Source organism: Astatotilapia calliptera, chromosome 7, assembly GCF_964374335.1.
Source record: "Astatotilapia calliptera chromosome 7, fAstCal68.1, whole genome shotgun sequence".
Taxonomy (NCBI): domain Eukaryota; kingdom Metazoa; phylum Chordata; class Actinopteri; order Cichliformes; family Cichlidae; genus Astatotilapia; species Astatotilapia calliptera.
In genome coordinates, this window is record NC_137428.1 from 10,989,824 (window position 1) to 11,006,185 (window position 16,362).

The 16,362-nt window shown below is 39.5% G+C and overlaps 1 protein-coding gene across 2 annotated transcripts in view; it reads left to right on the forward strand.

The window, feature by feature from the left end:
• necab2 (N-terminal EF-hand calcium binding protein 2) overlaps positions 1-11,061 on the forward strand; it is a 149,198-nt gene extending 138,137 nt beyond the window's left edge. The window contains exons 10-13 of one of the 2 annotated variants that reach the window (XM_026172965.2): positions 1,673-1,785; positions 7,224-7,301; positions 8,032-8,123; positions 10,103-11,061. In XM_026172965.2, coding sequence (XP_026028750.1) covers positions 1,673-1,785; positions 7,224-7,301; positions 8,032-8,123; positions 10,103-10,131 — 312 coding nt within the window. In that variant the 3' untranslated portion in view covers positions 10,132-11,061. The remainder of the gene's footprint in view (positions 1-1,672; positions 1,786-7,223; positions 7,302-8,031; positions 8,124-10,102) is intronic. The other variant, XM_080303435.1, reaches the window with a different exon arrangement.
• Positions 11,062-16,362: the final 5,301 nt, after the last annotated feature.

The window sequence follows — 16,362 nt, forward strand, 5'->3', positions numbered from 1 at the left end:
ATTCTCTGTCATATGGTCCTGCATGAATAAACTTTCTGAATCCTTTATCATCTGCAACTGAAAATAGTTGTGGATGATTACTATACCTTTTTAATGTGACGTTGTTGTCCCTGGCTCTTTCTCTGTCTTTCCCTCCCGCTCTGTTCCTGTGCTACTGAGTGTAACTACACCCCCCCCCCCCCCTCCTCCCCCTTCCCAGCGTAAAGCACAAGGCTCACATGCTGAGTGAAGCGGGAAAAAAGTGCGAGAGAGAGGGTGAGAGAAAGAAGAAGAAAAAAAAACACGGCCCGCGATAAGGAGCCGGCTCGCGTCGTTCACGTCAAAGACCCGGCTCTAAGAGCCATTTCGTTCGCGACCGACCCATCACTAGAATACGCAGTTCTACAGTATGGGGATATTTTAACAGAAAAGGAAGTGACTCAGTCGTTTGCCAGCTTTGTAAGGTGGAAATGGCCTATCATAAAAGCATGACAGCTATGCACCAGGACCTCAAACGCATCCAGGAGCAGCTTCTGCAACGGACAAACCGTCTATACAAGTCAAATAATGGGGAAATAATCAGTAATCGAATCAAATCGAAATATAATTGGATTGAAAAATTAATCGTTAGATTCATCGATGCATCGAAAAATCAATCGCTAGATTCATCGATTAAGAAAATAATCGTTTTGCCCAGCCCTATTTGCAGGCTCTCTCAAGGTCCCACTGAGGCATTTCAATCAGGTTCAGTTCAGAACTTTGACTGGGCCATTGTAGCATCTTGATTATTTTCTTTTTCAGCCATTCTAGTGTAACATTGCTGCTATGCTTGGTGTTATTGCCCTCTTCAACATTATGCACTCCACACTGTATATAAATGCCACTTGTTCTGCACATATTCAACTCTGTATATTTTATATATTTTATTATTATTATTATTATTTTTTTATTTATTTTTTTTTTTACTATTTAATTTGTAAAAATGTGTATACACACACACGCGCACACACACACACACACACGTAGGAAAATATTTAGTATACACATCCAGAAATGCATACACTATTATATATTGTACATATATTTATTAGTTTCAGGTTGGCCATTCTTGTATTTTGCTCGTTTGTGTTGTTGTGTTTGCACATCTCTGTTGCTTGTGGGGCTCGCACATAAGAATTTCACTCGCATGTGCTGTGCCAGTGTGCCTGCACATGTGATGTGACAATAAAAGTGATTTGATTTGATTTGATTTGATCTTGCACGGCCCAGTTTTGGCCAAGCTTTAGTTGGCCGACAGACAGCCTCACATTTGACTCTAGGATTCTGTGGTATACAGGAGTTCATGGTCGACTCCGTGACTGCAATCTAAACCATCACTGATCCACCACCGTGCTAACAGTTGGCATGAAATGTTTGTACTGAGATGCTGTGTTTGTGTTTTGCCAAATTTGGCGCTGCTCTTTAGGCCACACCTCTCCACTTTAGTCTTGTCTGTCCAAAAAACATTGTTCCAGAAGTCTTGTGGTTTGTTCAGATGCAACTTTGTAAGCCTAAGCTGTGCTTTCATGTTCTTTTTAAAGAGACAGTACAAATATTAATACAGCTTCACTATAAAGAAACAGACAGACAACAAACAGAACAGTAAGCTGTTAAATTAAAACTGACACTGCCGTCTCTGTTGCTCTTCCTTCAGTCTTTGCTGCTGATTCGTCAGGAGATGGTGGTTTCCCAGAAGCAGCTTGGTGAGTTCTGTGAGGCTCTGAAGCAGTACCTGAAGAACGTCTCCGCTCAGAGAGACTGCTTTCAGTAAGTTTCACTCATATTTTTACAAGTGCTGTGCTGCGGAGAGGAGCACTGTAACGAGTATGATTTTAAATATTTAATGCGTTCCATTTTCAGTGTCAGGACCTCACTGTTTTTCACACTTAAGTGCTCCCTCAAATATTCTCTCCTTTGATCTTTGATTGTATCTCTGGTTCTGAATGTTCTAGGTCATAGGTGTCAAACTCTGGCCCGCGGGCCAAATTTGGCCCGCAGCCTAATAACATTTGGCCCGCGAAGCCATGCCAAATTACTATTAGAGCTGGCCTACTGGTATTATACAGCTAATATATATATTGTTTAGTATTAAGCTTTGCTTGTTCCATATTCAGTTTTTCAGCAAAACGTGTTTGAGTCCATAAGAAAAGATTCATTCTTATATCTGGAGGAAGATTTTTTTTTTCAATAAATATTAATGTTAGCCCACGACTTTGTTCCAGTTTTGAATTTTGGCCCACTGTGTATTTGAGTTTGACACCCCTGTTCTAGGTCATACACCAGAGGTTCAGCTCTCACAGAGTGCCTTTATGAAATCATTGCTTTGAACTCCCAGGTGTTCATAGTAATACTGTGCTGCACAGCTCATGTGTACTCAGTTTATAATATTGTACCTGTATAAAGTCTGATATACCCGTGCTGTAACTGATACAGACCTGCCGTCCATATCTCTTTGAACCTTGGGGTGCTGTGAAACGGACTGTAATATCCACTGCGATTTTTCCAATCCCGGCTTAATATACAGTATGCATAGTTTATAGCAGTGTTCTGCATATGTCCTTGGCAAAGCTTAAAGGTTCTGACTGTGGTGCATTACATTTTCTGCTACCAGTTACTGCAGTCTGCACTGAACGGGGCTGCAGCATGGATGAAGGAGGTGTTAATCTTAACAGCTAAATGTAGCAGAGAATCCTTATTGTTAGCAGCAATAATACTGGGAGTCATTCAAGACTAATATTATAATTAATTTCCCAACTTAAACTGAGAGAGTTGAGAGAGTGCAAAGCTGGTTGATAATCATCTTCTTTTTCTCAATAGGAGTGATCCCCTCACAGATATTCAACACTGCCATTTGCTCCATATATAAAGTCAATGATCATAGCAGCTTTAAGAGCTGCTCATCTGATTGTAGCGCAGGAGCAAGTGGAACTGATGAGCAGGATCTAACTAACAATCAAACTAACAATTCCAAAGAATTGTTACTGGGAACCAGTTCTCTACTAGAACCATTCCTACATCTAACCGAAGTGCTGTTTATAACTGCAATTGTTTAATGTACTTCCAACTTATCACCAGATGTTTTGCACCAGGATCAGACATAAAAAAGATGTTAAATGCACCTCTAAAATCCAAACTGCTGTTTGATCAGGTTCCTGTCACATCTACATATCATACACCAGACTAATTCCAGACAAGTTCTTGAACTATAGGGAATGAATATCCCTCACAGTGATCATTAAACTAAAAAGATATGTCAATTTGACTAGGTAATATGCCTTCAAATAAGTCTGTTCACTCACTAATGTAGCTACAGACAAGGTTCTTTGGTATTTTAAGGGCTTTGACATTCATAATAAACAGCATTTTGAAGTTTGACTAGTGGTTTGGCAGTTTGATGCTGTTGGTTTTATTTTCTGCAGCCTGCCTTTGCCGACTGGGGAGGGTAACCCTGACCGAGTTTGAGCAAGAAAGAAAAAAAATCTGCAAAACACACTAACAGACTGCTGAAGGTTTCTGTGCTGAAAAAAGATAAACATAGTAAAAAAAAAATGTGATGCATAATAGTCAAAGGAATTGTGTAAAAGCACCTGAAGATGGATATGTTAAATCTTGTCCTTGTGCCTTGTTGCTCTGAACATCGTAGCATTCTTTTGTTGTATTCTAAGAATTAGTTATGCTATTATCCCATCATGTCCTTCAAAGTCTGTAGGAGCTTTAACAACCTGACAGAACAAACCTTACTTAAGTCACACCTTCTCATGAAGGACAAGTCCTAATTGCAATCAATAAAAAGCACACATGGCTAAAAGGAAAAACAGGTGCAGCAGTAAGGTAGGTTTGTTGTCATTGCCAGATTGCATTTTGTGGTATATTTTTTATTTTATAATAAATGTGGGAGCAGCACAGTAATTGTAGGTATCTTAATATAAATAATGCAGCAAGGTTTTCAGATGGAAGCTTGCACATTATCTGTGCAAAGACTTCTGTCTTTTTCTGTCTCTGGTGTGCCACTGAATGCCTTTTTTCCTCCTTTGTCAGTTTTTAATTTCATCGTTGCCTAACTGTAATATATAAACTTTATTTAGTCTCTGCTGTCCTTGCTCATTATCATTTGATGTTTGGTTGTGATTAGAAGCACAAATTCTATTAAATCCTCCAGCAGAGCTCAGACAATTCAAGTTATTTCTTCTGACACCCTATAAAGATTTAACAGGCAGCAGCTCCTGTCCCTCAGTGCCCTCTACAGGTTTAGAGCAGACCTGCAGACACACACACACACATAACAGTAATGTCTTTTCACACTGCTGGTAGCCTGCATGTACAGCCGGCAATAAAAGCAGGTTAGGTTACAGAAAATATTGGAAGAAGGGAGATGGTATTGTGATTGTCTGAAAATTGTGCTTGAATGGGAAGAATATACAGAAGATTATTTATCAACTAAAAGTCAGTGGAACCATGGCCGTGGTTATTTTGAGGTAAAAAAGAAAACATACTACCACTAATCAGAGTCATATGGAGTGTTCTCTTAAAATAATCACCTTATGAACAACTTGTACACTCTGTCTCTGAAAAACAGATGGGTAAAGGCTTGGGCCCTACGCAGGGGTTATCAATAGAGATCAGAGTAACTGAGGCAGCTCAGATGGTGCAAAGACCATTGCTTAATGCCACTCCGATGGAAAGTGTCCAAGAAAAAAAAAAGAGGGGGAAAAAGTTGCTCAGTCTTTGGCACAAAATTCCAGATAAAGAACAAGAATCTTGGGAGCACCAGCTTTGATTAGATATGACTAAGATAAATGTGTTTGGCTGAAAGGAATCCCACATGCTGGGCATGAATCTGGCCTGGGCCACCACAGTGAAGGATGGAGCTGAGACTGTGATCATATAGTGGCTGCATGAGACAAAAAATAGATCATGTTTATAAGAGATTTCCTATTGCAAAAAATATGAACGGACCATATGACTGCCTTTAGAAGTTTAGCAAAAGAGGACTCTTCCAGGGTGATAATGACATAAAGCACATTGCTAAACAGTGTGTATATATACACCTTATTTTGTGTGTGTGTGTGTGTATATATATATAAAAAAACACCCAGCACGCCCCTGCGGGCGGTTTATCCTTCAAGCTCGGGTCCTCTACCAGAGGCCTGGGAGCTTGAGGGTCCTGCGCAGTATCTTAGCTGTTCCCAGGACTGCGCTCTTCTGGACAGAGATCTCCGATGTTGTTCCCGGGATCTGCTGGAGCCACTCGCCTATCTTGGGAGTCACCGCACCTAGTGCTCCGATATATATATATATATATATATATATATATATATATATATATATATATATATATATATGTATATATATCAAGCTCCAGTCCTCGAGGGCTGGTGTCCTGCAACTTTTCCATGTGTCCCTGTTGCAATAAACCTGAATAATATTAGAACTTGACTGCATGCTGAGGTGGCAATTTAGCCATTTGATTTATGTTACAGCAGCTGAGTGAATGAACATGGTGCAATAAAAGTACTTTTAGAAGTACATTTTTTCCAAACACTTACATTTACTTGAGTAAGGTTAGGGGTTGCCACTTCAGCATGCTGTCAAGTTCTATACTCTTGCAAATGACCTACTAATTTTATTCAGGTGTGTTGCAACAGGGACACATGGACACTTGCAGGACACCGGCCCTCGAGTTTGAGACCCCTGAGGTAAAGCATCTGATAAAAGTAGTTTAAAGTCAGTCATGTATGATAACTACAAAAAAAGAGAAGTAATTTTGTCTGCTGACATCACCCAAAATACTATCTTATTTCTTTAAGTCATTGATGTAGCTCGGAATCAGAGTTATAATCCAACTACTTTGAGCATATAGATTCTACTGAGCAGTATACTGACTTCTGTATCTGTCACGGTCCTGAGTCTGATCACTGTTTTTTGTTTTGATTAATACTAACTTGTGTTTGGTTTAATTCTGGTTATGCCTCTTGAGGTTTTCTAGTTCTTACGTTTTGGTTCCTGTTTTATTTTGATAGTCCTGCTCTGTGTTCCCCACCTCGTCTGCCCAATTAGTCCCAGCTGTTTCCCTGCTGTCTCCCATTCCCTGATTTATCCGATGTGTATTTTAGTCCTCTGTCGTCCCTGTTTTGTTGTCGAGCTGTCCCTCGTAGCTGTGTGGTTTTCCTGTGCTCCGTGTTCCCTTGTAACTCCTAGTTTCCTGTTCCCTAGTCTTAATTTCAGGTTTTCCAGTTTAGGTTTTATTTTGTCGTCTTCTAGTGTTTTAAAGCAAACTAAAGCTGCCTTTTTGAGTTCATCCCTGTGTGTACCGAGTCCTGCATTTGGTTCTTTCTCCTGCCTGCCACACAGCGAATCACAACAGCATCATCTTTTTAGTTTTTGCTAAGCTCTGAGCTCGCACTATGAAAATTGGAATCCTTGAAAGGTAAAATTAAAATCATGCCGGTCCTGAGACTAACCCCGAGCAGGCAGACGTGCAAGTGTAATTTCACGCAGAAACTGCACCGCACAGAGTGATCTGCTCAAACACGTCAACAGCTGCTTGATTTCAGAGCCAGAAAATTACCGAGAGGCACAAGTGCATATAATGGACCAAAGAAAATTGCTGGCATTAACAGCACCGAGTCTTTGAGTCATTTTCTGCTTTTGTTTCTAAACCTAATTCCATTTGGGACGTTATATTGTTGGTCAAATGGGCAAATGTTAGGCATATAAAAACACATTAACATGTCGACATGTCCATAACATGTTCCACTTTTACCATTGAAGCCTTTAAATGCGGCGCTTGCTGTGAAAACTGAGTTACGCTGTTAGCCAAGTGTGACAAAGTTCCCATGTGCACATTCACCCTCCTTTGGAATACATACGGAGGAGCCCGAGTTCATTACAGCAAAGTGTACCATCCAAAATGTCTCCATAACATCCCACATAATAACCTCTGTGCATTGATGATCACACTCTGATAGATCTTATTTGCTATTCTTGGTGTTAAGTGCAGTGACATCAATAAAGTCCGAGATGCGATTTTCTGAAATATAAACTGTTATCTCGTGTCTGCTTTGTCTCCTTTACAAATGTATCCTTAATGTGCACTGCTTCACCGTTCTCTATCATGAATCCAACGTCTCTCACCCGTCACTTTCCATATCACCTTCTGTCCACTTTCATCCTCTCATTCCCATTTTCCTCTGCCTCTGCTCCAGTGTGACTGCAGTGCGTCTGCCAGATGGTTTATCCTTTGTCGTCTATGAGTTCTGGGATGGCGAGGAGGAGTGGAAGAGGTGAGTTTTAATCGTTTTTGGCTCCAATTTTATTCTTAATCCTGAGCTCTATCCGTCACATGTGCCAGTATTAAGAACTTTTCATTTTCCGAACCCAGGCTCCAACCATTGATCCAAAGCAACTGACAGAATGAAGCATCTGTAAACACGGAGAACAGCCTCAAAGTGATTCATTCCCCGTGCTGATCCACTTTGAAAGCATTAAAAGTCATTACTGAGCGCAGACATTCATATTGTTTAGGATATTGCCTTTGAGTCAGCACTCTTGGTCCCCTGAAAGTGTTTTGGAGCTGAGCACGCCGTTCCTTCTTATCCCTGTTCTAATTGATTGGTGATCACCCAATAAAAGGAGCTCTCACTTTTCTTCTATTACTGCCGTGAGCCTGTTTGAAAAAAATCCTCCAACATTTAATTAACATTGTTCAGCCATTCACGTGCTCCAGAGTTGCTGAATCACTCAAGTTGCTTCAGGTCATTGTGATTTAGTAATGGTTCTGGGCACAAGGAGAGGCTGCTGATGTAGTTGCCTGCTGATCCAAGTTTCTGCTCCACTGCTCACAGCATCTCCCCACCATTAATATTTCAAATCTTACAGTAAAGGCTAAGGGCCGTGCAAAGTGATTAGAGTCCATGTGTGCTTTTGAGAGGCTGTGTGCAAAGTCAAGACAGATGTGTGCATACTGAAATGCTGTGTGTCATTTAGTGTGTGCATGCTCTCCTCTGATTCCAGGCACCTCCAGTCGGCTCCCAACAAAGCCTTTCAGCATGTGAAGGTGGATACACTGTGCCAGCCGGAGGCTGTGTCCTCTGTAGCCGTGCCAGGTCAGTGGTAAAACAGTACAACTAGAGAATAAAACAAAAGCAGTGTGACGCTGCAGCTGAAATGTCCTCCAAACCATTTGTGGATTGGGACCAATGACCAGAACGATATCTGGATTTGAAATACTTTGTGATATTTTCTCGAGAACACAAAGAAGACAAGACAAAGTTTCCTTTTTCTCTGATTTTTACACATTTGAAGTAAAATTGCCAAGTTTTTCCTCTTTTGCAGTGATAAATAATCCTTTCAGATACTTACAAGCCTGCTTGTACAATATTACAGTTACATGTAAGAAAGGTCAATCTTTGTTGCCTGTAATGTTTGTTTGTCAATTTATTTCGATCATGTAAACAATAAACAGGTACATTTAGCAAAGAAAATAAGAGAGAAAAAAATACTACACAAAATAAAGTTAATACATTTCAATATTGCTTCTGTTCTGATTCAGTTACATGTCGAAAGGGAGTGGGAAGAAGTACACGCCTATTTAATCCCACCCCTTCGCCATAAGTTATCAGTTAATATTTAGTCAGCTTCCTTACTGATATAATCTGTAATAGAAATAACAAACAGATTTCTGATATATACACTATATAATATCACATCATGAAATGTTTCATGAAATTACACATTTTCCCTTTCTTTATAGTTCAAGAAGATCTTTATAACTCTTTTTGAATTGTTTTATGTTTGGACATTGCTTCAATTCCATATTCAAACTGTTCCACAGTTTCACTCCATGCACAGAAACACAAAAGCTTTTTCTTGTAGTATGTACCTTCCCTATTTTGAAGTTACAAAAACCTATACAAACTGTGAACTCAGTATATGGACTGTGCGCAGTCTGATGTGCCAGCCGACATTGGGCACACAGAAATATGCAGTTTTAGGAACCCCACATTCTTCCACTTGGTCTCAAAATAATTCTGCAGCATGATAATGACTCCAAACATAAAGGCAGAGACATTAAAGTACTACAGCAGATGGTATGGCCCCCACTGAGCTCTGACCTCAACAGTATAAAGTCAGTTTACATAAAGAGAAAGAAAAAAAAGTTCAGGAACAACCTTCCTACCACAGAGAACGGAGGATGACTTAAAGACAAACAGTGGGAACATCAAAATATTTTTTGGTATCATTACAAGATTAATGAATAAATCTAAATCTGCCATTATGATTATTGATGAATCCTCATTTTGTCTTGTATGTCTAGAACATCAGAGAAATATACTGATTTAAGTTCACAGAAGGTCATGTCATAGTCGGAGGTTATGTCTAAATACAGTTTAATATAATTCATATACAGAATGTTATTTCTGCATGGTTGTTAGTTGTGGTGCATTAAAAAAAAATACACTACCAATTTTCATCGAACTAGTTACTCCTTTAAATTTTCATGAACATTTACATCAGATTCTTTCTGATCAACTTGGATCCAAAATCTGTTTCTTGGGGTTCCTGAGCAGTTGCTGACTTACCCTAGTAGTAGAATTATCAGTAGTGCAGGTGATACTGAGATAACACAATATGTGCTAATATTACTATAAAGGTGTGATGCAGTAGTACACAGTTGCAGAGCAAGTGTTCTATATAATGCTGAGAAAGTGATTAGTTTGTTCAACAACCCTGGATGTGTTATGTAAAATTTATAGGCATTATCTACAGAAACCTGGCTTTGGAATCTGCTTCATCCAAAACAACTGATGCTGGCAGGCATCCCTGCGCCGAGTCGCAGACTGTCAGTGACCCAGCTGATACTTGGCTGACTGCCTGTTTTATTGTCTAGTAATCACTTTTTTGTCCATTTCTCTTCTTGGCGCTCTTCTTTCCCCCACGCCTGTTCTGCTTTCTTCTCATTTCCATTCAATCCATTTTTTTTGTTCACTCTCCACATTGTTTTTTCACTCTGAGGCACGCTTTCTTTAAAAACTCCTTCCTTTCGAACCTTTTTCTCACTCGTCATCCCTCTTTCTATTTGCAGCCGTCTGGTGCAGCGTGAACAGGGACTGAGCATGAAGATATTCGACTACACGCCAAGACTCCTGACACTCCTCACTTCTTTAACTCCTTCCCCTCCAGCCCTAAAACCTTTTTTTCTCCTCTGTTTCACCCACCCCAATCCCCACAACCCCCAAACTCCCTCAACTCTTTTTGTAAGTACATGTTTACATAGTGCAAATGAATGGTGTCAACTGCGGTGAAAATTGAACAAACAGTGCATTTTACAACGTGAGATTACTAAAACATGTTTGCATCTCATCATGGTAGTTTGCTGGATTTCAAGATTGTGGATTACTTCATGTACATGTTTCTAATAGCTTTGAGCCACTGTAAGGTGGAGATTGTCATGTAGCAAGGACCCCGAAGGTTGAGTTTTCCATGTAGCAGCTTTTCAGTAGTCAGTTTGGGAATGCAGCTGATCACCACAGATAGCTCATCTGTGTAGCTGTCACTTTATAGTAGCTGCTTATTATATCTGTGAATATATCGCAGACTTTTGTTTATTTATTTATTTCATAACTGACCAAATTACCCTCGCATCAGCCATGACATTAAAATGAAGACTCGAAATACCTAGTTGACAGATTAGTTTGCGTTCTCAGGAAAACGGAGAAGTCTTTAGCTAGCTGTCCTCTCTTATGGATGTTATTTACCCAAAGCCATTTAAATATGACATTTAGCCTAGAATTTTATCTGGGAAAGTGAACACTGGCTCTGAATAAACAAGTGATTTTAATATGAGAGAAGAACCACTGAAGGGTAGAATAATGCGGTCATTTTACTGTACAGTTCCAGCTGTTCACCAGTTCATGAATAGGAAAGAAACAGATGTGCTATTATAGAGCAGTGGTTCCAGTAGTAACTTTAAATCCTCACATAACAATCAGTAGATGACCCCATAAGGCCACCTTTTAAGGTTAATAATCTTATAATGACCAAGTATATTTTATCTCCTCCATAATTTTCCGATTTTGTTGCCTTCGTTTGTTCTGTTCACTCTCTTAATCTCTTTTACATTCACTCTGTATACAATGGCTGTTCTGAGGGTAATGTCTCTGATGGTTTACTGGCTGTTACACGGTACTGTTTCTTTAAAGCACAGCTAATCCCTGTGAAGAATGATGTCGTTTTAACCTGGCACCAGTAGAAGAAGGCCAGCTGATGTCAGTTCTTCTCAAGGATTTGCATGTGTAGATGCTAACACAAATTCCCGCTGGTGTTTTTCGGTGTAGTTTTATTTTAACTAAACACATTTAAGGGATAGTTTCTGACGCGACACGCCCGCTACCTTGAGAAAGCGACTGCTTAGAGAGACAGGCAGCACCTCAGTGTTCTCCATGCAGATAAACACGGTTTGATTTTTGCCTTCTGTTCATGCATTCCTTGTCTGAATTGGTGATGGGTTGCTTATATTAGCTGTGTAAGTCTAGTGGAGATTGTACATATGAAAATGTTGTTCTGTTATGATTATATTTGCCTTTACTGACATCTTTTAGTGCTATGGTACAAATCTTATCCTCAGTGAAAGTGGCAGTAGCTTCACAGGTGCTGCAGCTTCTCTAACCTGTTTGTTTGAATCCAAATAGCTACCATCCGAAACAGATATATGAAGAACACTGAATATAAAGCCTTAAACATCACCACATGGTTGAGCAGGTAAAGGATTTTAAAAGGCAACTTCTTTTTGATGCATTTTAAATTCCCTGTAAGCAGAGAATTCCCCACTTTCGGTGTAGACATCAGATTGTGTTTCATTAATATATGACATTATTACCACGATGACAGGTCTATTCAGCTATTGAACATCACTGAAAGAATAGCCTTGAATTTGAAATAAACCTTCACAACACTTAGCATACTGTAGCAGTTAGATGAACCACCTCGGCATTAATATCTCGAACACGTGATCACATGTATTGCCACTACTGAACCCACCTTTAAGTGCAAAAAAGTCAATGAACAGGAGGATATTATGGAAAGTTACAGCTCTTGCAAATTCCAGGACATCAGGGTGAAATGGAGGACGGACATATTCGACCTTTACATTAAAACCCAGATGAGCTTATTATTCGGACGTGACATCAACGATGTTGTTCGGTAAAGTCTGAAAACCGGCTGAGTTCAGTCTTCACTGCACATCAGCCCACACACACTGTCAAACAATCAGATTAAAAAAAGCACAATGTAAAAATGAGTGAATATTGTGACTTAAGCATAGTAGAGTATATTAGAGGTCAATGAGTATGATGAGAGTATGTAGAGATATATTACTGTCTAACTGGGTAAAGACTTGTTAATGAATCACTGCTCCGTTACAGCATTATTCTTTCAAAGGTGCCATCTTGCCATCCACCTCACTGTTGAGTCTATTCTCTCTTCACCTGTGAAGACAGCGAGTCTGTCATCTGCTGGCACTGTGGTGGCAGTGAGCGGGGATCCAGCTACACTGACACTAATGTTGATTGTTACCTACTTTTAGAACTCCGGGCTGCGCTCAGCGGGGCATGACTGTGTGACACGTGGAAGTGTTGAACATTATTACATATATGGTAACAGAAATATGTATAACAATAGGCTTGTAGAACAGGCATGCAAAAGCAGTATTGCATTATCTGTGAAAATGTATTTACCAACCTGTGAGTGTCTCTTTTAAAGGTACCCTGTGGAAGTTTGGACCACTAACAGCATTAAAGAGCAGAGATTTCACAAATATAGCAATGAATGTGTTAAACAGTGTATGATTTGGGCTATAAAGAGATCTGCTTTGTTTTATAAGGAAGAAAGCAGCGTAAGAGGGACTATTGCTGTGCCACTTATCATCTAACTTGTTGTTTTGAAATGGTCCAACTAAAATGAAATTTGCAGGGTTTAAGAATAAATCTAGGTGCTAATCTGGACCTGATAAAGTTTCAAAACCAAGTCTTTCAGAGGAATTCAGCAATGCAGTGACTTCTGCAATTATCTGACTTCTGAAATTAAAGTATCAAAACCTTAAGTAACTAAGTAGAGACTAAGTTGCAAAATACAAAAAGTACATTGATCATGAGATGTGTCTGTCGGTTCTCCGTCATGCAAGTTAAGGTAGCCTTGAAAGCTTGAAAAGAAGACCACTTAAACACTTAAAGTACCTTGAGGTGGTCAGGTTTGACTTGATCTGTTAATACAGCCTGTATAGTGTATGCAGTTACTACATTAACCCCACAAGGTGAAAGGTTACCCAATAACCACCTGCTTAATATTAAAACCACAATACTTTGACAAGAAAACTTCACAGGGTACATTTAACCTCTCACTTGTTGGAACAAAAACCCCAACATATACATATATATCTCAAACTCCAATCCTATTTGCGTTCAAGAAGGAGCTACTGTATTCTCAATACAAACAAAGCCATATTGCATGGATTAGTGTTTACATATAAGTGATTTACTATACTGATAGCCATAGATTTACAGTACTCAAGCCTGGCTGAGTGCAACCCACATGTTCTAATTAAGGGATCTCCCTTTGTGTACATTGTGCCCAGCTTGGCTGGGTTGTGTATATGAGATCGATAGTAAGTGAATGGTCAGAAACACCAGTACTGTTTCCTGTTGATACATTCCTGAATGTCCCTCAGACTGTGCAACCTGTTCTTTTTCTATCCTCCTACTTCTCAGTGCAACCCGTGCTTCGTCATACAATGAAAGAGTTATGCCACTGAAATGTACTGAAGCATGGCTGAGCAGAACGTTTCCTGGTAACATTGTGAAAAGATTAAACGGCAGAGGACCTACAACATGTTGAGATCAGGCCTTCTGTAGGCGTGGATTAGTTTATGTAATTGTTGTGATACTGGTAAACAGGAAACATGTCACCTGGTTTACCTCAAGAAACCTAACATAGACACCATAAACGTGACACCATAGACTATACATAAAAGATGGTCATAGCCACCATGATGTCACCAATCGGTTCTTGCCTGTGGCTCTATGATGCCAGCCAGACTCCTTTCCTTCCTCCTGCAAGTGCATGATGGGATGCAGGCCTGATTCACAGAATCGCTCAATTCAGTTAGTTCACACAATAGCTAGCCAGTGCCAGTCTTTTCACCCAAGGCAAACACTCAAAAAACTAAAGTCATGAGAGAATGGCATTAACCACAATGTTGGTCTTCGGTTTTTAAGATGGGTTCTTAAAAATGATATCCTGAAGGTCATCAACAAGTTTTAGGCATATGCAGTGCAGCATTTGTCTCCACCCTGCTCTGCAGATACATCAGACAGAATGTATTTCACGAACCTGGAGCTCCTCTATCTAGATCCTTTGTAAAACCAACTCAACCTGGCCCTAAAGGCACAGAGTAGGAAATACAATCTGCATGGGTGATCATGACCTACCCTACCATCACAAGTATTGCAAACCAAAGAAGCACTTTAAGCTCTACACAAATGACCTCCTTAGCCATTGCAATATATACCCCAACTACTCTGAACCACTAGCAACCTTTGCTATGGTGACTGAACAAACACCTTAAAAAGAACTTCCCAAGAACACCAGAGTGCAGCTGGCATGAACCCAATATTTGGCTTCCCTTGCAAGGTAGAACCAAGTCTCATTATCTGAGATTTCTATATAAAGACTGCTCCCTTTGCCGTCACTCAAGACATGCAGGCTACATCCATCTTTTATTTAGAGTCTATCCAAGAGAACAAGCCAATCAGTAATTTGCCAAACTGACCGACATCATGGCCATAACTCTTCCTTTCTATGGCTGTGTTCTTTTCTATTCTTCAACTGAGTGCATGTCAACTGAATGTCCAGTAACTTCTTTGCTGTAGTATTAGGCAATGCTACTCAATGGGTTTTGTGCATTTCTTACCTTCTTTGTTTTCTAGTATTCCTATGAAAGAGACAGAGACTTAAATCTATTATATAAAATATATGACTAGAAAAATGGCATTCAAGAATGAACATAACTTTTATGGCAATGTTTAATTAAATATTAATTCTTAATGTATGTTTCAGTAAAAAAAAAAAAAAAAGCTTTCTCTTCTTAAGTGTAGAGACTTATTGCAGGGATGCAAGTATTATATTTGGTCTTTAAAGAATATCTTGTTGAAATTCTAGATGATGTAGAGTGATGCAATTCAATAAAACTATAAAACTGAAAACTGTGCTGTATGGCTTTGATATTAAATGCTGCTGGTTATTGGGAATTGTGCTTTTTCTTTTCCTTCCTGTGTAAATGTTGTGGCAGATGTGTGATTTGAACTTTGAGCCATAATATGGTAATGTTCAGTCTGCATGCACACTACAAAAAATAAATTATTATGGGTTTATCTGGTGTGAAACCTATAATGTGGTAAATGTTTCCCTAGCATGTGCTCCAGAATAGCTTTACTCAGAAATACGTTGGACACAAAAACTTAACACTGGTGTTATACATCAATCATACAGAACAAGCATAGCACTACATTAGCTAATCAGCAAAAATGTCCATCAATGTCTACGTACAACTCTCAACTCAGTGCAAAGTAGTATTTAGACACCATTTAATCACAAGTCATTAGCTCTCTTTTTTCCCACAGTGTGCGTTTTGTACTGTCTTCCTCCCATTACCGCCCCCCCAGTCACGGCCGCCCCTCCCTGATCCTGATCCTGCTGAAAGGTTTCTTCCTGTTAAAAGGAAATTTTTCCTTCCCACTGTTGCCAAGTGCTTGCTTAAAGGGGGTCGTCTGATTTTTGGGGGGTTTAAAGCACCTTGATGTACTGCTGTTGTGATTTGGCACTATATAAATAAAATTAAATTGAACTGAATCCCAACAGGACACCAGACGCAAAACCTTGTAGAGCTATTCAGCAGTGCTGTTGAGCAAGTTAATTATAAAGTTAAATATTCATGAGGTAAGCCATTAAATTAGTAAAATAAAACTGCAGACCAGTAGATCACTGGGGGGAAAACTGAGCATGCTTCTACCAGTTGGTGAGTGGCTGCAGGAGATGGTTTACTCTTCCTTGCTCACAGTTTTGGATGCTGAACCCATAACATCCTTGTGATTGCTTTGGATAGGTTATTGCTTTTATATTGTGCGTAACCCCCAATGATTCAAAGTGCAGGCTGCTATTCAAACAGAAAATAAATAAGTAAAATAAGTTTACAATTTGCTTTATTCAGTTGTCTTTTTCTTTTGTCCAGTAAAATTAATGTCATGAAATGGCTGTGTGCAGGCAGGAATAGGACCCAGACGCAAACAGGAC